Consider the following 24,069-nt stretch of genomic DNA (forward strand, 5'->3'; position numbering starts at 1 on the left):
ATGAGAATTCTGGTCGTATTTAATAGTCAAAATTTTTTAATTCATTGAAAGTCGAAGCTACTCCCCAATTCAGCCTGTTTCAGTTCTGTCGCCTGTGATGCGGGAGTGTCCGCACTTTCCTCTCTGTCTCTCTGCCTGTTCTCTTCTCCTTCCTACCACTCTCTGGGCTGCTCCTAGCTCTTCTGGGGCTAAGGCATGGAAGGGAGAAGCTAGCAGGAAATGTAGCAGCAGGAAAAAAATTCAGTGGGCAGCAGGGTGGGCTAGTGTCTCCTCTAGTTACAGAGATATTCAAAGCTGACATTTTCTCTTAGTGGGTTCTTTGGCAATCTCACTCCCATCAACCCTGGAGATCTCTCACATCCAGCAGGCACCTTAAGACTCCCCTTTGAGCCCCTAATGTTCAAATTGTCTGCCTCCAGACAGAGGTGCCTCACTGTTGGCAGCCCACTGCCCTGTAGATAGCCCTTTGCAGGGTGCGGACAGCTCCAGGCCAGCTTCCTCTCCTGCTTGATCCACTTCAAGTCCGTGGGCCACACCACAGCTTCCTCCCTACGCCCCTCCCTGTGATCTCCAGGCCACTTAACCAGCCCCTCGCCCTCTAGCTTGCTCCAGCCTGAATCAGACACCTGTCTATCGTACCCCAACTCTAAGGGTCACCTATCAAGGTCCTGAGTGGTATCCCTAAAGCCCCGTCACTATGCATGAAGCGAGTGGAAACACTTCCTCATCCTCTCCCCAGAGTCACCACACTGACAACTTTCTCCAAAAAATACATTGCCTAATTTCCGTCTTTTCTCCAGCTGAATGCCTAGCCTTCTGTCATAGAGCCTGGAGGTGGGCAATGAGCAAGTGTGGCAGCGCCAGCTCTCACCCACCCCCGCTGAAGTCGTGCGTTAGTGGCACTTGCCCCTCACTTTGGAATGGAGACAATCTCCACCTATTTTCTGTTCTTTTTTCTCTCAAGGCCTTAGGTGAAACTGAGACAAGGAAAGGAGGAAGAGAGAGAAAGAAAGGTGGGAAGGGGAAAGGGAAAGAGAAAAAGTCCCATTTTAGCATGATTATCGCAATGGGACCTAAGAGAATGACTGCCTTGTCAATAGGTTCTGACTCACTCACTTTCATTATTAGCTCACTCTCCTCCTCTGTTTTCTACTATCTGTTACAATACAATAGCATGCCATAAAATCTCGGTCCATTGTGGAAAACCAGCTAGAAAGACACCCCCAAAATGAAATTGCATATAGATATTGAGAAAAATGTTACTTTCACCATAGATCATGTGTAGGTTCACTTTATACATACATATTTAATATGCATTAAAAGAGAAAAGATACAAATTTTTCTATTTCTGATTCCTAGGCCGAGATTATGAAAAAGATAAAGTCTGCAAGGAATTCACCAATCTGGGAAAGGATGACTTCACCTCTTTGTAAGTGTGCAGTATCCACTCACTCTCATGGCTACTTGACCTTGAACAGAAATGAGTGTGAGGTAACTGGGATTCGGCACAGGGGGTTAGACTGACTTTTGCTAAGATTTTACAGCTCCAGGATCAGCGTAGGTAGAGATGGAGACAAATGGAGGAAATCCAAAGATCCCAGTTGATCTGTAGTTACTATGGTGTAAGAATTTGTCACCAGTAAGTTTATAAATGAGTTAAGAGAGAACAAGTAAGCAGAGTTTTCTAAAGTAAATAAAAATTCAGTAGTACTTTCTAGGACTCTGGCAAACAAAGGCAATGTGTTATAGGACAGGTTCATCTGGGGAAGCTCAAGAAAGACAATACCAGACTAGTGTGATGCAACCCCAAGTCCAATTTCTACCGCTTTACAAGATAAATTTGCCTAGAACAAAAACAACTTTTAAAATAAACCTCCTTTTTTCATTGGCCAAATAAGGAAGTAAATGCATGCAATATGCCATTTAATGATATAGATTTCATATTTTAGTGTGCCAAAATGTGAAAAAATATTGCAATTCTAATTAACCAATGGACTTATTTTCCCCCTCAGATCACTAGTCCTATATAGCAGGAAATTTCCCAGTGGCACATTTGAACAAGTCAGTCAGCTCGTGAAGGAAGTTGTCTCCTTGACCGAAGCCTGCTGTGCAGAAGGGGCTGACCCTGACTGCTACGACACCAGGGTACGTCGATGTCACTGGCTATCTCTATGGTGGCCCGGGGACGGAAGCCAAAACATGTCATGTCGTGGGGAAACTTTAGATAGCAACTCCAAGTTTAGGGGAAATATGAAGCCTATTATTTTTATAGCCCAGGTTTGTTCTAAATAATGAGTCAATTTTACCCATTATTTCTACAAGATTCTACTGGGTCATAAAGTAACTTAGTGATTTACTAAATATGCATTGCTAGTAAGAAGTGGGTATAGCATATAAATCCAGATCTGACTAAAACCTGAGGTTTTTTTATCACTACAATTTGAGCCTCTCAAATATCAACTCATGAACCTCCTGAAATAATCCTAATTTATGCTGTATAGTTTAAAAGTGTGCCCATACCTTTATCATCATGCTAGGACTGGTACCAACTGCCCTAGAAAAATTAAATGTTAGCTTCAAGTTATTTGGGGGTTTAAAAGTTGCCCGATATATGTACTAAGTTCTAGGTTTTCTCCCCTGTAGTATTTATGCAGAAATTAAAATGCTGAAATAACAGGGTTTGAAATATTGATGGTAGCTGAAAAAAGGTAAAATCTCGGGGGCTTCAGTAATTTACGAATGCAGTCATCAGGCCTGATGAAAATGACATTTGGATGCATTTTAATAAAGTCCTCTACAAACAAATCAGTCTCACTGCTCAAGCCTACAGCAGTTATCCTACAGAAACAATACTCCAAAGATCTGATTAGAATAGATTCTACTTGGTGAATATTCTTACCACTGTTTGCTTTGTCTAGCCCTTATCTCATCTCAGAAATACACTTTGTATTATAAAATAAGAATTTTATCATCATTTTCTTCCACCACCAAGTTCATAAATACCTGTCATTTGAACTTGACCTTCTGCACCACCTTAAACTAATCAAGCATCATACTATCAACTATGGTCAAAATTGTAAAGCATATTTTCATTTTATTTCATATATTTGGTAATGATTTGTATCTATAATCCTGTGCTTAAGAGAATAGACATATCATTGATACTTTTTACATGACACCCTCTCTTTCTCCTGCCTATTCAAAGCATTTTCCATGACTATTTCTAATCTTTTTCCCCCTATAGTGACTATTTCTATTCTGCATCTCTATTTCAAATATCAAATTACTTCCAAAAAGAACATTTTGTGGCTACAATTGCTTTGATGGTGCTTTGTCTTCCCACATGTATCAGAATATCAGTGCTGAGGCAGTAAATTAAGCTGCACCGTGGTTAACCCATCCTGCACTTGAGAGCAAATCTTGAGGTTTTGGGAAAAACAGATTTTCAAGGCCCATCTTTGACCCACTCAATCAGAATTTCTACGTTGTGCAGCCCAAACATTTCTTACTTTTATGTTCTTTATGAGTGATTTGGATGCAAAAACAGGCTCAAGAGCCGCCAGGTAAGAGAATGTAAACATTGTAGGAGACTGAAGGAGTCTAGAATCAAGAATCTGCTCAGTTAACAAAGAGAGGGGAGGAGGGCAGAGGAAGATCCTCATTCTTAATGGGGTATCTGCAGCAGAAAACAGGTCAGAAATGATATCAGAACCAGCAGTAGAGCTTTTTCAGATGACCATCTCTTCCTCAGAGATGCTAATGTCCCCATGGAGGAACACTGGGCTAGAGGATAAAATTCTAGAGGCTCCAATCAGATAAACACTGTCCATTTATTAATGACGATTCTATTTTTGTTCTACTCTGAACAATCACTTATTAACCTAAATAAGATCCTATACTTACCTATAATTGTACAACATGTCATGTTGACCAATCATCAGCTGGAGCCTTTGGCATGGACAATTGGTTAGTGATGAGAATTTTCAAATCATTGACTAAGATGTTATACTGAATGGAGGACTGCAAGCCTAGAAACTTGTGTGTACATGAGTTTCTTTTTTCTGTCATTCCAGACCTCAGCGCTGTCTGTCAAGTCCTGTGAAAGCGACTCCCCATTCCCAGTTCACCCAGGCACTGCCGAGTGCTGCACAAAAGAGGGCCTCGAAAGGAAACTGTGCATGGCAGCTCTCAAGCACCCGCCCCAAGAATTTCCTACCTACGTGGAGCCAACAAATGATGAGATCTGTGAGGCGTTCAGGAAAGATCCAAAGGGATTTGCTGACCAGTAAGCTGCTTTCATCAGAAATAGAACTTCAAGGCATTAAAATATCAGAAATAAGTCTAATCTAACCACGTACTTATGCCAACACCTCTTCTACAGCAACGTGGACAACTTCCAATTACGGGAACTTGACTGTCACTCAAAACAGCCCCATCTCCCTGTTGGTGCTTATTTTTATGAATGTCTTTCTCAGAGATGAAATCAACTTCCCCCAACTCCTACCTACTAGTCCTAGTTTTATTATCTGAAGCAGAATCCTTTGAGTCCCTTGTCCACATGACATATTTTCAAATATATGACAGCCCATTATTGTGCCTTCCCTTATGCTAGGGATCCTTGCATACATACCATAAAAGCGATTTTATTGCTGTGCACATTTTAAATCCTTAATTTCTACTAACACATAAAAAATAAACAGCTTTTCTCCTTCACCCAGAAACATTTGTGAATATGACACACAGACTACATAAGCAAACATGTAACTTTGATGTTCTTGTTGTTTTAACATGCATGAGGAGCTAGACTATACACTGATTCTTTATGTTAGTCTCAGAAGTTCATAAAAACAAACAAAAATGGAAGCAATGCATTTATCATAGTGAAAAAATAATACATATACAAAAATCAAAGGTAATGTCATTTAAAGTGGTCATAATTTATAAAAATTAGTTGGCTTGCCCATTCTTACACATTTTCAAGGAGGATTTTACCCAGAATTAGAGTCCCTTTTTAGATCCATCAGAGCATACGTTCCTAAAAATTAAAATGATTTCTTTCAACAAATAAGTAAACCTGTACATAGCAATTATCTGGAATAATAAACTGAGATAGATAATCAAGAGTAAATCCAGTAATTACATTCATTTTTAATTAATTCAATCAGAAGCTTAATTAATAAACAGCTCCCACGAGTGATGTATCTGGCTAGGCACTAAGTGAATAAAGGAACAGATGGTCCCTCCTCTCAAGCAGACCACATGGGAATTTAGGAAAGAACTTATTTTTCAATGAATATTTTTATTAAAAGTTACCAGTATTATAACTTTCTTTAAATCCTTAAGTGCTTTTTAGGTATTAAAAGTATAAACTAACGTAGGATGCATTCTTTATCCATCAAAAATACTTATGAAAAATAACTTTTATTTTCCCAGAATTTTTTTAACCAATTCTATTTTTTCCTCAACAGATTTATGTATGAATATTCCAGTAATTATGGACAAGCTCCTCTGCCACTTTTAGTCGGTTACACTAAGAGTTATCTCTCTATGGTAGGGTCCTGCTGTACCTCCGCAAGCCCAACTGTATGCTTTCTGAAAGAGGTAGGTCCCGTTTTACTTATTACATAGTTATGCTCTATTTTTATTTCTCCTTGTAATGGCATTCCTTTTCAACAATCAGTTGAGATTTTACAATCAGTAAGTTTCTAAAATGCCTCCTTTGAATTCTGTTAATGAGAAAATAAACACACCACTTCTGCAAAGGAAGTATCAAGAAGCTCCTTTGGTCAATGTTCAGTTTTCTATTCATAAAAAAAAAAAAAAATCATGACATTCATAGTTCCTGTTTTTTGCCATTTGGGCACACTATTTTCAATGGATCTTGATCATCTGACGAGATTCTCTCACTTGTTTTCTAGAGACTCCAAAGTAAACATTTGTCACTTCTCACCACTCTGTCAAATAGAGTCTGTTCACAATATGCTGCTTATGGGAAGGAGAAATCAAGGCTCAGGTAAAGATTAAGCACCATCGCCACGTGTAAATGTTTGGTTCTGCACGATTACCCCTAATACTAGAGCATAAACTAAGAAGACGTTTATAACAGGAGGTATAGAATATAGTCTTATGCTCCAGTAATCCTCAAAAATATGGCCCAATTCTTCTTTTTTCTTTCTTCTACACAGAATATGAACAATAAGGAAGAAGGCTATGTTGTAAAACATGAGATTTGCTTTTAATCAATCTTTTCCATATAGTCATTATATGGGAAAAATGGTAGACCATTAAAAAATATTTCCTCAATGTTCATATTAGCATATGTTACAAACACACACACACACAAAAAAAACTTTCTGTTTATCACCTGTTATTTGCCTTGCCTGATTTCTTCTTGGGATGAAACTTTCTGAATACATTCTTGTTACATGAAGCTTTGTGCTACATAGTATACACCTCTTTATCTTCATGAATTTATTTTCATTAGTCACCTACTTCAACTATTTGCAAACTTCACTTTGATTTCTGTATGGCTACTCCTTTACTGTTGACTCTATATTTTGATAGTTTGTATGTTTCCCTTCTTTTATATCTCCTCAGACATCTAGATTGGCCAGCTTTTTCTTTTCATTATTTATAGTCTCCTTAATTCCTTCTACTCTGATCCACATACAAGCTTTTTACCTCTAATGGTGATGAAAGAACCTATTTCTTGCTGGCAATGGGTAATCAGCTTTTGTAATGGGAATAGAAACTCCTTTCATGAGTCCTTTAAATATACTCTTCCATGAGAGCTACTCAAACACTCAGTGACATTTTCTCTATTATTTCCTTCCGTTTTCATTTTACATTGAGCTCATATGTTTATCAAGTAGAACATAAGAATTTATAATATAAAACCACCATATATATTACTTAATCATTAATTCATATTTGCATTGATGTCTTAGAATTTACCTTAAGGAAATAGCACTTGGTATAAACAAAGATTTAGCTAAGAAGTATTACTGCCACATTTTTTTAAATAATAAAAAATTAGAGATTTCCTAAATGTCCCTAGAATAGAAAATGGCCCAAGTTAATTATGATACATATTCTTTTTTAAGGCTATGTAATATTCCATTGGATATATAGGCCACACTTTTTTTTTATCCATTCATCTGTTGATGGACATTAGGGTGCTTCTACCTCTTGGCTACTATGCAATATATTTTATAAAAAATATTTAATGAAAACTATAAATCATTGCTAAAAGAAATCAAAGAAAATGCAAATAAATGGAAAACATCCTATGCTTGTAGTTTGGAAGACTTAGTACTATTAAAATGTCCATACTACCCAAAGCGATCTATAGACTCAGTTCAATTCCTATCAAAATCCCAATGGCTTCTTTTGCAGAAATTTTTTAAAAAATCCTAAAATTCATAGGGAATCTCAAAAGACCTCAAATAGCCAAAATAATCTTGAAGAAAAACAAATTTGAAGGCCTAAAACTTTCTGATTTTAGAAAATACTACAAAGCAACAGTAATCAAGACAGTGTGACATTGGCATGAGGACAGATATATAGACCAATGGAATAGAATAGGGAACCCAGAAAGAAACTCTTGCATATATGGCCAAATGATTTCCAGCAAGGGTGCCAAGACTACACAATGGGGTTAAGAGACAGCCTCTTCAACAGTGTTGAAACACTGGATATCCATATGCAAAAGAATGAAGCTGAGACCTTACTATATGTAGCACACAAAAATTAACTCAAAAATGGATTGAAGACCTTAATGTTAAGACCTAAAGCTATAAAACTCTTAGAAGAAAACAAAGGGGAAAATTTTTAGTATATTGGATTTGTCGATTATTTCTTGGGTATGACACCAAAACATGGGCAACAAAAGCAAAAATAGATAAATGGGATTATATCGCATTTAAAAACTTCTGTACATCAAACAACATAATCAACAAAGTAAGAAGGCACCTAAAGAATGGAAGAAAATATTTGCAAATCAGATACCTGATAAAGAGTAGATAGAATACTTAAGTAACGTCTATAATTTAACAATTAAAGAAAATCAAACAACTCAATTTAAAAATAGGCAAATGACTTGAATTAACAATCCTTCAAAAAATATACTAATGACCACAAGCATATGAAAAGATGCTCAACATCACTAATCATAAGAGAAATACAAACCAAAACCACAGTGAGGTATCACCTTACAACCATTAGGATATTCACTAACAAAAGTACAGAAAATATTGTAGAAAATGTTGGTGAGGATGCATAGAAATTGGATGCTTGTACACTGTAGGTGGGAATTAAAATTGTGTAACCATTATGGACAATAGTATGGAAGTTCCTCAAAAACTTAAAAATAGAAGTACTCCATGATCCAGCAATTCTACTTCTGGGTTCATAGCCAAAATAATCCAAAACAGGATCTCAAAGAGATACTTGCACTCCCGTGTTCGTTGCAGCATTACTCACAATAGCCAAGAGGTGGAAGCAACCCATATTATCTATCAATCAACACATGAAGGAAAAAAGGAAATGTGGTATATACACATGATGGAATATTATGTAGCCTTAAAAAAGGAAATCCAGCTGAGTGTGATGGCACGAGTCTATAATCCCAGCTACTTGGGAGGCTGAGGCAGGAGGATCCCTTGAGTCCAGGAATTCAAGACCAGCCTAGGAAACATCGTGAGACCCCACTGGAAAAAAAAAAAAAAATGGAAACAACAAGAAAATCCTGTCACATAACTACAACACGGATGAACTTTGAGGACATTATGCTAAGTGAAATAAGCTGGTCACAAAAGGACAAATACTGTGCAATTCCACTCAGATGAAGTATCTAAAATAATCAAAATTGTAAAAATAGATAGTAGAAAAGTGGTTGCTAAGGGCTGAGAGGAGGGAAAGGGGGAGACAAATCAGTGCTTAATGACTACAGAGTTTTAGTTTTGCAAGATGAAAAATTTCTAGAAATTTGTGGCACAACAATGTAAACATGCTTCACACTCCTGGACTGTATGCCTTAAAAATGGTTAAGATTGCAAACTTAATATCATGTTTTTACCATAATTTTAAAAAATATTTAATATTCCTAAAATATTGAGATTATTAAAAAGAATATTGATGATATTCTTGATATATTACGTGAAAAAGGCAAATATGAGAGTAGTATAGAATAATCTCATTCATACATGTAAACCTCAAAATGTACTTAGAGATTACACATCCAAATCATCAACATTTAGGAACTCTGTGATGTAGGGCTACAGGTTTTTTATTACTTTTACTTACAGTTTCTAAGAGAATTTATAAAAACAGTTTTTAAAAGACCCTGAGGGGCCACAAAACACAACATTGGCCTTATAAATAGAGAGATATTAGTGCTTTCTTTATTGCTTCTTTAGATCTAACATTTTAAGGGATCTGGCCAGAAGAGAAGCTGCGTTTGAGTACTGACAATTTGAAAGGATTGGTTGGGCATGTTTTGATCTGGAGTCTGTGGCTTTGGCACGTGGCACCCCTTGCATGGCAGATGTGTCCCATGCAGCTGTGGAGACCAAAGAGTTGAAATTGATGTTATTCCTCCAGGCAGTGTGTTCATCATGCAACCAAGAAAACTGAGAATGTGGGTAAACTAACAAATTCATTTTTGCTGTTTAGCCATCTCATAAAATTAGCCCAAAAAGTGCCCACTGCTGATCTGGAGGATGTTTTGCCACTAGCTGAAGATATTACTAATGTCCTCTCCAAATGCTGTCAGTCTACCTCTGAGGATTGCATGGCCAAGGAGGTAAGACAATCCTTGTCACCACTGTCATCCTCGTGTACCAAGTATTAACATGTACTGGGTGGCAGACACTCTTCTAAGCTGCTTTTCGTTTTCCTAATGAATCCTCACATGCATCCTACGAAATATAAAAATATTCTTAATTCCATTTTACAGATGAGGAAACAGAAGATTAGCAAGGGCCAATAATTTGAGACCGTACAACTAGTAAGTGGCAGAGTCCACACGCAAGGACAAGATTCTCTGATTCCCAATATCTTACTCTACCTACACTGTCCAGTACAGTATGGATCGACCACGTATGGTGGTTTAAATTTAATAATAATTGATGAAAATTAAATATATATTTTTATTGAATGTGATTTAAAATTCATTTCTTCAATCACACTACCCACATTCCGAAGGCATTATAGTATGGACAGCGCAGATACAGATCATTTTCATTATCGCATAAAGCTCTATTAGCACTGCAACCATTATACTATTAGAGGATAATAATGTCTTTATTACACTTTTTATAATTTGATGGTCATCTCCATTTTTTTTACTATTTTCAATTTGCATAATTCTTTCAAGTAGATGCAAATTTAAATAGTTGCATTAGATGAAGATCAGTCTCTGAGGTTTTGTCAGTCTCTTTAGTAATAGATACATTGTGTTGTTTGGTCTTGTTTCATTAAAAATGCACATCTGTGTTAACAGGTTTTTTTTTAATAATAATGTATGATGGGTAAATAGGACTCTACTGCTGCAGTCCCCAACCCCCGCCCCCCACCGGGCCACACGGCAGGAGGCAAGCAACAGGGAGGGGTGCAAGCCCCACCTGCACCCACAGCCGCTCCCCATCATTTGCATCACCACCTGAGCCCCGCCCCCCACCCCCATCAGATCAGCAGGGGCATGAGACCCTCTTAGGAGCTCGAACCCCACTGCAAACTGCGCATGTGAGGGATCCAGGTGGCTCCTCCCCATGAGAATCCAACACACGTTGATCTGAGGTGGAGCCCAGGCGACAACACTCCCCATTCGCCCCCATGAAACCAGTCTCTGGTGTCAAAAAGATTGGGGACCGATGTTTTACTGCATATATCACATCAATCTAACTAGATACACTGTATTTTTATTTAACTGATCCTCCATTATAATATTTAGGTTTTTCAGTATTTTAAGCAATGCAGCATTTAATAACGTTGTAGTTAAGTTTTCCCTTAATCTATAATTATTTTCTGAGTATAAATTCTCAAAATTTAAATTGTACATTTTTATACCTTTTAGTACCTATTGACAAATTGCCTTCCCAAATATTGCACAAATTTACTTTCTGAGAGCATTCACACTGGCTTTTATAAACATAATGCCAAGGCTTATAAGCCTACATAAGCCTTACTTTTAACTAGACCAACGAGAAAACTAACAATGCACAAACTCACCTTTCTTTTGTAGCTGCCTGAATACACCATAAAAATCTGTGACAACTTATCCACAAAGAATTCTAAGTTTGGAGACTGCTGTCAAGAAAAAACACCCATGGACATTTTTATGTGCACCTACTTCATGCCAGCTGCCCAGCCACCTGAGCTGCCCGACGTCGAGCTGCCCACAAACAAAGATGTGTGTGATCAAGGAAGTACCAAAGCCATGGATCAGTAAGTAGAGGTGATGCGAAATGTGTTTCCATTTAAGTTCATCTGGACAGAAAGTGTGGCCAGATGGAGGGAAGGTACGCTGCCACTCATTGCAAACACAGGCAAAGTACTTGTTGTGCTTTTAATGGACTTTAAGTATTTGTTAACTGATTTCGAATTACTGAAATTTTTAAAACTCCACAACCTATTTTAAATTAAGAACAATTAGGCCGGGCGCGGTGGCTCACGCCTGTAATCCTAGCACTCTGGGAGGCCGAGGCGGGTGGATCGCTCAAGGTCAGGAGTTCGAGACCAGCCTGAGCAAGAGTGAGACCCCGTCTCTACTAAAAATAGAAAGAAATTATATGGCCAACTAAAATATATATATATACAAAAAATTAGCCGGGCATGGTGGCGCATGCCTGTAGTCCCAGCTACTCGGGAGGCTGAGGCAGTAGGATCGCTTAAGCCCAGGAGTTTGAGGTTGCTGTGAGCTAGACTGACGCCACGGCACTCACTCTAGCCCGGGCAACAGAGTGAGACTCTGTCTCAAAAAAAAAAAAAAAATTAAGAACAATTGAATTTAATGGAAAGATTTTGGATATGGAGAAAGGAGCTTGGAGTCCCTAATTCTGCCTCTTCTGAGTACCGTGCTTTACTGAAAGAAGGGACTTGGCCTTTCTGAACCTCAGTCTCTTGTTAATTAATCTGACGATGTTAATACTTGTCTTATTTAGCACACAGGTTGCACATGGGAAATGCATGTAGAAAGGTAGGTGAAAGTAAACGTGAAAACATTTTTCTATACAATAAAATGCTGCACACATGTAAAATATGTCATGGCACCAGAAATGTCTGTCATATTATTAACCAATTTTACTATATTACTTCTAGGTCAAAGTCACAGATCAGAAGCCTAAAGTATACCAAACTTTTCCACAATAGCATTTGATACAAATAAAACAGATAACAAACATAGAATAATTTTTTCTTGGCTGTACTGATATTCATTTCCACTAAATGAAAAAAGATTAAATGAGAAGAAATGGTAAACCTTTATCTTATTGCATATAACTAAAATAAGAACTAAAATAAATCCACCATGGGTTGCGTACACTATGAGCATATACATACTTGTGGCATAAAAATATTTCACCAATAGATTGAAGGAGCAGGTTGAAATATCAATTAGCAACATCAGACAGAATTTAGACAGGACTGAAATTCTAATTTACATTTTTCTAAATACCCATTGTTTTTATAAGTGCATAGACAGCAGTGGGATAAGACACAATAGAAGAATTTACACAAACCTATTTTCGCAGAAAATCCTTTTAAAGTACCTCTTTGATGCTTGGAAAGGGTCAGCTGTGTTATATTGCACAAAGGACAGTCCCATATGCATCTGAAGTAGATGTGTTTATATATTGTATAATATATGTGAATGTATATTCCACACAGAGCTTTAATTCAGTATTAACTAGTCACAATAGCTTCAAAGCAAATATTATTAATAATAACTTGTATTTCAAGAAAAATGCTGTATAATCCAAACCCTGTTGATTTGGAGTTAGATTTGGCTAAATCTTTTCTTTTGAGTTAAGATGCAGAAACCAGGTGCTCTGCCTTTTTAATATATATGTCACATTTCAAAACATGAACACATAGTTTAAAGGGTATCTTCTTCTTTTCTCCTGCCTGCCAGGTATACGTTTGAACTAAGCAGAAGGACTCATGTTCCAGAAGTATTCCTCAGTAAAGTACTTGAGCCCACCCTGAAAAGCCTTGGAGACTGCTGCGGTCTTGAAGATCCTACTGCCTGTTTAAAAACTAAGGTATGATTTGCTAACTTTTTTTTATTAACCATGTAAACTGAAGTTCATGGGCCAAACCTAGCTTACTGTCTACTTTTGTATGGCCTACAAACTAAGAATGGAAAAATGGTTTTATATTTTTAAACTGTTGGGGGAAAAAAATCACAAGGAGATTAATATTTCACGGCATGTGACAATTATACAAAATTCACATTTCAGCGTTCACACATAAAGTTTCATTGGAACACAATCATTCCCACTCTTTACGCATTGTTTATGAGTGCATTTGCACAGAGTTGAGTAGTTGCAACAGAGACCATATATGGCAAAGCCTAAAATATTTATCATCTGGCCTTATGCAGAAAATATTTGCCAAAGCCAGGTGTAGATAATACTCATACTGATATAGTGCACGTAATTCTGATTTAATAGCCTTATGGGACAGTGTTTCAAGACAAATAATTTTGTTATGCAATTATTGTTTTCTTACAGGGCCCTCTGCTGAAGAAGGAACTATCTTCTTTCATTGGCAAAGGACAAGAACTATGTGCAGATTATTCGGAAAACACATTTACTGAGTACAAGAAAAAGTAAGCAACTTGTTCTGGTTGTATTCTCCAAATTTATAGATAATATTTGCTTAGTATTATGATTTGAAAGCATCGTTAAAAACTTAAGATATGCTAAGTGAACAATAAAAAGAGGTACAATTAAAACAGTTTTTAAAAGTATTTGGAATCTAATATCTGTGTAAGAAGAAGCTGAGTTCTTTTATAGGGGGAAATGTCCTGTATATCAGGTGAGTGGCCAATTAGAACACAGTCACAAAAATATAAATTACAAGATTGATCTGCAGGGATCTGATTCAAAATGGCAAAATTAGCACATAGTTTACCTGCATTCTTGCCCCAAAGTTATCTGTAGATATTGCTGTATATAATTGAGGAACTATAAAACTGCTGAAAAATATTATCTAACTTCATGGCATATTGCCTGACAACAAGATCTAAACTTTCAATCAAGTGTAGTGGCAGCCATCACCAGTGTATATTCCCTATACACCGGAAATACAAATGCTAATTATCAATAATGTTGTACAATAATCATTTTTCTCAATTAAGCGAAGGAGAAAGCATTTCTTCATAAACAGGCATTAACAGTCCAATAATAGGCCATAATAATGAAAGAAGTGGTACTGGGTTCTTGGTGAAAGTCTCCATTGAAAAGACCATGTCATGCCCAACTTTATTTAGTAAATTTTTCAGATCCATTTTAAATCATTGTGAACAACATGGCCTCCAAGTAAGCACAAATAAACTCCACAAAAAGATCTTTCTAAAGAATCCCCGAAGTAAGACACCTCCTTCAATGGCCTCCATGAAGCCTACCTTAGCCAAGCCCTAAATGAAAGCCATAAGTTAAAAATGCTTATTTCTCAGTTAACAGAAAATTGTTTGATTGTGTTATCTAATAGGTACTATGAAGGCAGTATAGAATAAAGTTAAACAGATGGTTCAAGCTTAAGTTCTCTGTCAACAGTTTTGAACTCCAGAAGTGCATGGGGCAACTGAATAAAAATTTATTATTTTTATTAATTATTATATAGTCTTGATTCCAGATGCACATGTAGAATTGACATGTAGGGTTATGAATTAGAGAAGATTGAAATTATTAAGACTGGGTATTTGAAATATCCTTCTCCTCCCTGCCCCACCCTTTTTTCTTTCTTTTTTTTTTTTTTTTTTTGCCAATCTGCTGACTTTCTCCTGGTCTCACTTGCTTCCCCATCCAGCTCAGACCTATTTGTTCAATGATGATTTTATGAACAAACTACTTCCTGTTACCCTTTTGTCCCTTCCCCTATCCACCTTGCCAACTCCAATTCTAAATAAATTTGGTTCTCTTCACCCCTCATTGCCACTACCGGGCTTAGCGAGCATTTATTGGAGAAAGTCAAAAAAACCAGGCTGAGTTCTTCATCATGAGGATGGAGAGGCATCCACATCATAGACCGTTCAAACTGAAAGAATCAAGAGAGAGCAAGTCCTATCACCATCTTGAAAGTGAGAGGGAGAGTTACTGGAGTTCACAGTAGAACTAAAAACAAGAGCCAGAGTTTCCTGACTCCCAGTTCAGTGTTTTCCAGCATAGTGCATTGAGAAGTAGGCAAACTGAGGAGGAAATTGTGTCAGATAAGAGAGAAAAGAAAAAGCATTAAGGTGGTATGATGTCCTGTAAAGGAAATATGCTTTAAGGAGCTTGAAACCTAAAAACTGCAGAGAAGGTGAAGGGTCAGGGAAAAACAGAAGAGGAAGTCATCCATGTTGAAACCAGCACCAACTGAAAGGGGAAAGATTGGAGTTTAAATTCAGCAGCAATGTGTGTGTTTACTTTCGTGATCTTGAAAGAGGCATAGATTTCACTTTCTAATCTCAAGGTGACTCACCGAAAATCATTCCACAAATACAGAATTTTTTTGAGAAAGGTATTTTCTTTCATTTTTTATTGTAAAAGATATGAAATGGCTACTATGTTACATTAGAAATGTTTGTAAAATTCATCTAGTAAAATCTTGCATAAAAATGGTCTTTCAGACTGGCAGAGCGACTAAGAGCGAAACTGCCTGACGCCACACCCACCGAGCTGGACGATCTGGTTGACAAGCGCTCAGACTTTGCCTCCAAGTGCTGTTCCGTCAATTCACCTCCTCTGCACTGTGACTCACAGGTAGGAAAATATAACCCCCTACTTATCACTGAAGACTATTTCAAGAACTTATGAACTCAGATTTACTCATTTCTTTCTTGCTACTGAAATGCCATTATGTGACAGGCTTTCCCAATGCTATTATAACATTGTTGTCTTTGCAATAAAAATAAGAAAAATGACTGTTTTCAAGTTATTCTCATTCAACAGCAAATTGAGGCAGTTGCAAACCTTATGAAATTTTATACTTTTTAAAAAATGTTTGTCTATACGTTTAAGAAACAAAAAGGTTTGTGAATACAGGCAGCAAACTACAGTGTAGTGTTTTTCAAACTGTAGGTTGTAACCTAAAAACAGCTTTTAAATATGAAAGAAGAGAAGAATAAAAATACAGTCAAGATATCAGAGTCCATCTCACATAGTGAGGGTAAATATTATTTCATGAAAATATGTATGTGTGTTTATATAGATAGATACAGATGCATATATATAGGTGGGTAGATTGATAAAAGAAATACTTCTACAAAAATGGGATCATTCCATATCTTCTATTTCAATTATAAAAATATTAAATTTAATTTTAATATGATACAAATGCAAATGAAGAATTTCTGAAGGTCACATAAATGTCCCTTTACCATAAGAGTTATTTTCTAAAAGTTAAAAAAAAAATTAAATATTAAAATAGTCATTTTTAATTATAAATTTTTTTAGGCACTATCAGTTGGCTCTCAACTCTGAAAGATAAAGATATTAGAACTGCTATATATTTTCCAATTTCCCTCCCCACTCCACCCAATTTTTGAGAGTTTTGGGTTCATTTTTCTTTAAATGTCCTTCTCCTCCTCCCAGTTTTCTGCTCCCCTCGCTCTTTTCCCTTCCCCCTCCAGGTCCCTGTCCCCTTCCCATCCCTGTCCTCCCTCCTCTCTTTTCTTCTCTCTCTCCCTTAAATGTATTTGCATAGTTAGTAGATCATTTCTTTTTTCACCTTGTGGAAAACATAAGCAGTTTTGGCCAAACCTTTTATTTTCTCTGATAGTAGCTGAATTAGTGTCTCCCTATTCACTGCATCTTAGGCCTCTTGGTTTTTCCCTGTGAACCACAGTGTGAGGCTGGTACTTTGTGCTCTATCCACCTTTATGTAGACTGAAGGGTGCCAGAGGGGAGGAGGGCCCAGTACAGGTTGTGTGGCCCTTTGTTAGTCTGCCCAGGCTGTACTCCAACTTCTGAGATTTTGTTAAGTGTCTTATACTAGGATTTGCTTCACAAGTCAGTAACTGTCCTAATCTTTGGGGAGATGTTTTGTTGGTCTTTTTCAGAGACAGCCCATTTGTTCACATCCTCCATTTTGCCTGTTACTCTCCAGCGATCATTTCCATTATTTAGAAGAATCAAAAGATAAGGGCAACACTTCATTTCCCTTTACTGCTAATTTGGAGGTATAGCGACAATCCCAAGAATTTTGTTATCTTGTCCATTCCATTTCTGGAGTAAGAGGCAAGGTTAGGAACTACTCTATGCCATGCCCAAATATTTTCTTCCTTTGCTCACCTCCTTTTGGAATTGATGGCATTAAGTTGTACCCATTTCCCATGCTGGTGGCTGCTGAGGTCTTTTGACTCAACTTTACCATGGTTTATTTTGTCGTGTGTCAGGCAAGGAGCATTTACGATCCACTTTGGCCCATCACTTTGCGTGTCTTTACAGAAAAATAAGTTAACTATAATGTAAAGTTCAGTGCTACTTAGGCTAATTAATGATCTAATGCCAATTAGAAGTGCTTTTCTATAAGTGAAAGAATTTCTAAGAATTTAAATGAATTTTTGTTCATTTATTAATCACGAAAGCAACAAAACCTGGTTTCCATTACAGCACATTGGAAAATAATGACTTAGTAAGAAAAATAAGATAAAATCACAAATGTATAAATGTTGGAAGAAAACTACAAAGATCATCTCGCATAATTTCTTACTCAGTAAATTCCTTCCAGAGGTTATTCAGCCTCCATTTAAATTCCTATAGTCAATATATTTTCTCCTAGAAGTAGACACGGCCTATTTCATTGCCAGATAGCTTCATTTATGAGGACATTCTTCTAGAAATGAAGCCGTGATAGTGCCTTTATAATTTCTACTGAGCCCACTCTGGCTTTCTCTAACAACTAGAAAATGTCTATTGTCTGTTCCCAATAGGGGCTCTTTTAAACTTGAAGTGGCTTTTAAAAAAAGAACTAGTCTGTGTTAATGCCTGTATTTTAGGAAAGTTTTGATTTGTGTTTTATTGTATAGTGCCTAAGAGACAAAGTCTTAATCAGTTTGACAAATGGAGCTAAATCTTGTTGGATTTTTTCCTTTATAACCTTAGGAATTCTGATTTTTCTTCTAATTTCCATATTTACTCTAGTCCCAAACCTGTTACTCTTGTTTATAAGGATTTGTAAAGTCAGAATTCCAGGTGAAAAGAATACAGTACAAAAGCCTATTCTTTAAATTCCATTGACAAAAATGTCATCTTTATATTTCATTACAATTCAAACTACATGCCAAGAAGTTCACACTTGGTGGTCTGAAATTACAATCTGAGGAATGGAAATCTTTGTCTATTGCATGAAAATACGTAGTTAAAAGAAAGAAGAGGAGGAGACATAACAACTCTACTCTACACAGTCCAGATCAAACCTAAAATCCAGAGCCCTACTTGTTATGAGAAACACAGAAGTGACAGAGAAAAAATAATAAAGTGTGAATATTCACAAAAAAATTAAAAAATAAAATTCAAACTACATAAGACTCTCAACATAAATCACCCATTGTCTCAAAATGAAAACTTAGTGATTCTTGATTTCTCCTTCTCTTTTTCTATACACTTCCAATAAAAATTCAAATCCTATCAATTCTAATTACATAATATCTCTCAATCTCCCACCCACCTTCTTCCCCCATTCTTGGTACTTAATTGTAGGCAACCTCCCACCTGGATTACAACTCCCGATTGGTCTTCCGAGTCTAATCTGCCCCCTATGCCCCTCACCCAATCCCATCTCTATACTGAGGTCAAAGTAATTTTTGTAACACACACACACACACACACACACACACAAAATGGTTAATACATTACTCCAACAGCTCTCTATTGCTTCCAAATTTAAGTTCAATTTTTTTTTTTACAAAGTCAAGAGATTTTGGACCCTTGATTTCCTCTCCAGCCTGACCTCCTATCACTACTTCTTGTACCTCCTACTTGGATTCTCTTGACCTACTGCAGTTTTCCAAACACATGAAACTTGCTCTTACCTCAAGGCCTGTCTTGGCTAGATCTTTCATTAGGCTTCAAGATTCAAGCTAGACATCATCTCCTCTAGGAATCCTTCCCTGGCACTCAAGCTCCTCTGTTGTCCCATAACATTCTGTGCATACTCAGTAATTAGCACTTTTTAAGCTCTACTATCTTTTTTTTTCTTGTTTATTTTTTCCAGCAGAGTGTAAACTCTTTAAAGGTGGGGATGATCTAAAGCTAAATAAATGTGAAGGGTGGCCAATAAAATCTGCAATGTAAAATTTCACTTTGGCAAGAATCCTTTCCTCTAAGCAAGGTTTCAAAATTTTGTATACCTTCTGCATGATCTAATAGTCTACAAATGAAATACTCTATAAATTATATAACATACTTTTTTTCATTATCAGATTGATGCTGAAATGACAAATGTCCTGCAGTCCTAATGCATGAGAATTATCTTCGGTAAGTACATTTTTTTTTTTAAAGCAGCACCAAAGAATCCAGCATTGTACAATGTATTTTAAACATCAGAGAATGGAAAGAAAACTTTATCTAAATTATTTATCTATTCAAATTCATTTTACAGATGAGAACATTAAGCACCTAGAAAAGTTTAAAAGCTTACACTAGTGCATACAGCCAACTTCTGATATATTTAGGACTAGAATCTAGGTTTACTAGTCCTCAGCCTGGTGCTACATCCATCATAATCTCACATCTAAGATAACGACAGCTTAAAGATCATCTAAAGGATTCTGATGCACTTCAATAGGGAAAATTCTCGAGTTTAAAGACAGGGTTCATCAGGTCTTAAAAATAACATAGCAGAGTTCTTAGAAGGACAGAGGCATTCTTATTCGAATTAAAGCAACCGTGTTGAAATATTATCACTTGCTTCTTTCAGTTATTATATTTTCAGCCATTTTAAAAGGCCTGATGAAGATATTAAGGACATAAAATAGTTTATTTAAACATAACTCCACACCTTAAACTGAAAGTAACCTCAACCCTCCCCATTTCAACAAAAATATTTTCTCACTATATTCAATTATATTCATTTTAAAAATATCACATGAGACTTTAAATGGTGCAAACAATGATTTGGGTTTATCTCAGATCTCAGTTGAACTGAGGTTTTTCAATGATGTCAAATTTTTATTTTGTTGACTTACTAACAACTCTACCAAAGTATGGGAACAAAAGGCCTTTAGTCCATTGACTAGTGAAATTAAATCATTTCACCATATTTAGCTTTCTATCAATTATTTGAATCCTCTGAAGTAGTAAAAAATAAAAGTAACACTCTGTGAGACAGTAACAAGGGACGTGGTCAAGAAAACCAATTTCTGAAATCGCTCAAGCTGGGTTAGGATCCCCACGCCAGCTATCAATCTTGGTGAACCTAAGCAAATTATCTGTACTGCCTGAAGTAGAGTTTCCTTTTTTGAAAAATGAAAATTTCAGTATCTACCTCACAGTAGTGTTGTCATGATTGCGATGATTTATATATAACATGTCTACAAAGTAGTCAAAACAAATATTAGCAGTAATACTAGCAAAGTTGTTGCTATTGCTGCTTCTGCTACTACTGATATGAATCTAAAGTTTCCCTGCCTATATATTTTTGTGCTTTGACACACAGATATTGTGTCCTAAAGATAAAGCAAGTTCTCCAAACAACTTCTGAGGAATAGTAGCCAAATTGCAAGTTCCTTGAAGTATAAAACTCTGAAGTTAAAATAGTATCTGGTCTCTGCTGCTGCTAAATTATTTCTTCCCCCCATTTAATGAATTCCGTTTCCTTTTATCTCAACCTGTAATAATCTCCATAGAGTTAAAATCCCAATATACAATAGTTACCTCACCTCCCCACTCATCAAGATGTCTTAAGCTTTAATTAAGAATCAGGGTTATTTGGAAAGTTACATGATAACTTGGACCTTGAATGTTTTTCACTGGGCTATGTTATGCTTCAGAATGCAAAGTGTATGTCCTTAGTATCTTATGCATATACTTTCAGGCTCTAAGAGAACAAATTGATATAGGAAACAGGGTCCGAGGTAAGGGAGGCAATACTAATTTGATGGTTTTCAAGAGATTTCTTTTCAGAACCAATTTCAAAAATGTTTTTAATGCTAACTAAATCAAGAGGTGAATTCAGTTTTTCAGTGACAGATTAACAAATAGTCTATGCTGATTCTTCTGGTTCATGGTCATTATCTTCATCTTTTATAGAAATTTTTGTCATTTCTTTTGTGTTAGCCAACACTTTCCTCTGGCCTTTAATAAATCCCTCAATTTCTATACCACCTAATTGTTTGGCCAACCATATGCATTTTGATCATCAAGATGAAAGCTCTAAAATCATTTGTATACTCCTTCCATAGATTCTGACAACATTAATTGACTCTTTTGAGGTCAATTTTATCTACTACCTATTTATCATAATCACAGTCTGCAATGATAAAGGCCTATCAATACTAAATCATATCAGGAATAGTTACATAGCTTGGAAAAAAGCAAATTGTATCTTGTTCACAAAGTTATAGAACTGGAATACTTGATATCCAGAAATAATGAGGCCACAACCTAAACCTTCATATTAGGTTTTCAGAATACAACCAACAGATTGTGGTTCCTGGGTTCCAGGCAGAATTTTGTAACTCTAGTGAACAAAGACTCTTTCAGTTATTAGCAGCGTTGCCCAAAAAACAATATGATGCCTGTGGTGAGCTGCTCTGAACCCAGGTCTTGACTTAATGATTCTAGACTAAGTGCTGACTACTTTCCCCCCCAGATAGACCAGCCTTTTCATCATATTTTCAATTATTCTAGTAGAAGATTTTTCTCTTACTAAAACAGGTAAATCCTTCAACAGCAGAAGTGGCCCGTTGTTTAGGGTGAAACGGTTCCTAAAACTGTTAAGCCAGCTTTAGGTGGCTTATATATTTCTTTTCAATGAAAGCCAACCCCTCCCTAGTTAGAGATTCAAACAACTTGTAAAAGCTGAAGCCTTGTGTCTCAAGGTATTTCTATCCCTGGGGACACCTACAATTCACAATTGTCTTCTAGTCAACAATTTTATGATATTTCACTCTCAACTAACTAAAGTCTTAATAAAAACTTGAATTGACATCTTGACAGTTATTGGTTCCCTTGATCAATTTCTTTCCTCAAGCCTCCAAGCTTCAAATTGATTGTGACCACATTTGCACGCCCTATCGAAGAGGGAATTCCTGTCTCTTAATAAATCTGACAAAGCCAGGTATTTTTTCCCTTCAGCTCTGGAAGCAATTAGTGCTCCCTCGGTTGTCAAAAAGATAAAGTAGTTGGCTCACAATATAGAATCAAGTTGGGTGAAAACTATTTTAGGTATCAAAATCATACCTACCACAGGGAGGTGCTCACACTGTGAGAGAAACTGAAGACCTGAGGCTGTGAGGGAGATTCCTGTCTCCCACCTCATTCTCACTCCAAGACACAAACTCATGGAAGACAATGAAGGATGGAATTTCTTGTGCTGTGCAGACAGAATTATGATCTAACTCTACTATATACTGTCTTGGAAAAGGAGAACAAAGGGGAGGCACATTTGCCTTTACACAGAGTAGAAGGCGATTTGATAAAGAGTTACACTCATCAGTGTTTTACTAAAATAAAAACTATTAAACTATCATCTCAATTCCATGATCAGGAGGCCTTACTATGACATTGGTTGCCTTTTCTACTCTGGTAGTGATTATTCATCCTTATAGAGCAGAAGGTCATATACGTCATTAAAAAAAAGAACACTGTATAATGTACGATGTACCTTGGCATAAAATTAGTGATGGCTTTATATGCTGGCACTATTGACTATGGGTACTGAGAATTTCTTACTTTTTTAATTCTGAACCCATGAGGTGGGCCATAGTGGATATATGGGTCATGCTAGACATTGGCATGAACATAAAAATAACATGACCTCATACGCATCCTCTGAACAGCATTATAGTTGTCCATTAGCTCCATTTTTCTAATATATCATTCATTTCCATTATTCTCATAGACTTGGAGCTGGAACCACCCTGAAGAATGACCTATAATGGCCTAACCTAAGCAAAACCATTGAGCTTCTGGGGAGACAACTGGGATATTCCCTACCGTTTCCAGCTGCCGTATCTTCATACAATGAATAAGTATTATGATTTAATATCAGAATAAATTGAAATGTAATGCAAACCATAAACATGACTGAGAATGCAGTTGATCTTCAGAACTATTCCTGTGTCTTCCACAAAGATGCTACAGTAGGCAGCCTCCACCTCATGAGCCCTGCTTTTGCCTAGATCTCAGCTGTTTCTCTATAAAACATTCACAACATTAATCATCCACTTTACAATTCCCCAAACACTAAACTCCATTCCTTGTTGCTTCTCAGGCTTAGTAGGTGCCATTAAGAAAACATTAGCCAGCCTTCCACCATAAAGCCTATGATATCTCACTTCTTAAAAAGTTAAATGAAAACACCTCCTGAGAATACCTTCTTGCTTCCAGCTGCAAGTTGCATGGTGTTAATTAGGTAGTATCTGTCTTGCAAAAAGAAAATCTTTGTGGCTTGAACAAGTTTACCTTTGCTTATGACTCCTAAGAGCAATTTACTGAGGCAAAGTTCTAAAAACACGATGATTTTTCTGCTTAACTCAATTTACCACATATAAAATATATATGATATTCTATATGCCTTCTTTGTCCAGGGAAAATGAAAGTGTTCTAACTCTATATTCTGCTTTGAAAGAAATATCAGATTTTCAAAATAAATACCTCTTTGAAACTAATACAAACCATGGAAAACCTTTTATATGTAGTT

General features: G+C 36.5%; 1 protein-coding gene across 2 annotated transcripts in view; it reads left to right on the forward strand.

Annotated features, from left to right (window-relative positions):
- GC (GC vitamin D binding protein) overlaps positions 1-24,069 on the forward strand; it is a 50,656-nt gene that overhangs the window by 14,975 nt on the left and 11,612 nt on the right. The window contains exons 2-13 of one of the 2 annotated variants that reach the window (XM_069457846.1): positions 1,360-1,429; positions 2,013-2,145; positions 4,074-4,285; positions 5,469-5,601; positions 5,919-6,013; positions 9,673-9,802; positions 11,243-11,445; positions 13,130-13,259; positions 13,731-13,828; positions 15,833-15,965; positions 19,628-19,682; positions 23,269-23,448. In XM_069457846.1, coding sequence (XP_069313947.1) covers positions 1,360-1,429; positions 2,013-2,145; positions 4,074-4,285; positions 5,469-5,601; positions 5,919-6,013; positions 9,673-9,802; positions 11,243-11,445; positions 13,130-13,259; positions 13,731-13,828; positions 15,833-15,965; positions 19,628-19,663 — 1,373 coding nt within the window. In that variant the 3' untranslated portion in view covers positions 19,664-19,682; positions 23,269-23,448. Of the gene's footprint in view, positions 1-1,359; positions 1,430-2,012; positions 2,146-4,073; positions 4,286-5,468; positions 5,602-5,918; positions 6,014-9,672; positions 9,803-11,242; positions 11,446-13,129; positions 13,260-13,730; positions 13,829-15,832; positions 15,966-19,627; positions 19,683-23,268; positions 23,449-24,069 lie in introns of those variants that run through there. The other variant, XM_069457847.1, reaches the window with a different exon arrangement.

This window comes from Eulemur rufifrons, chromosome 24, assembly GCF_041146395.1.
Source record: "Eulemur rufifrons isolate Redbay chromosome 24, OSU_ERuf_1, whole genome shotgun sequence".
NCBI classification, from domain to species: Eukaryota; Metazoa; Chordata; class Mammalia; order Primates; family Lemuridae; genus Eulemur; species Eulemur rufifrons.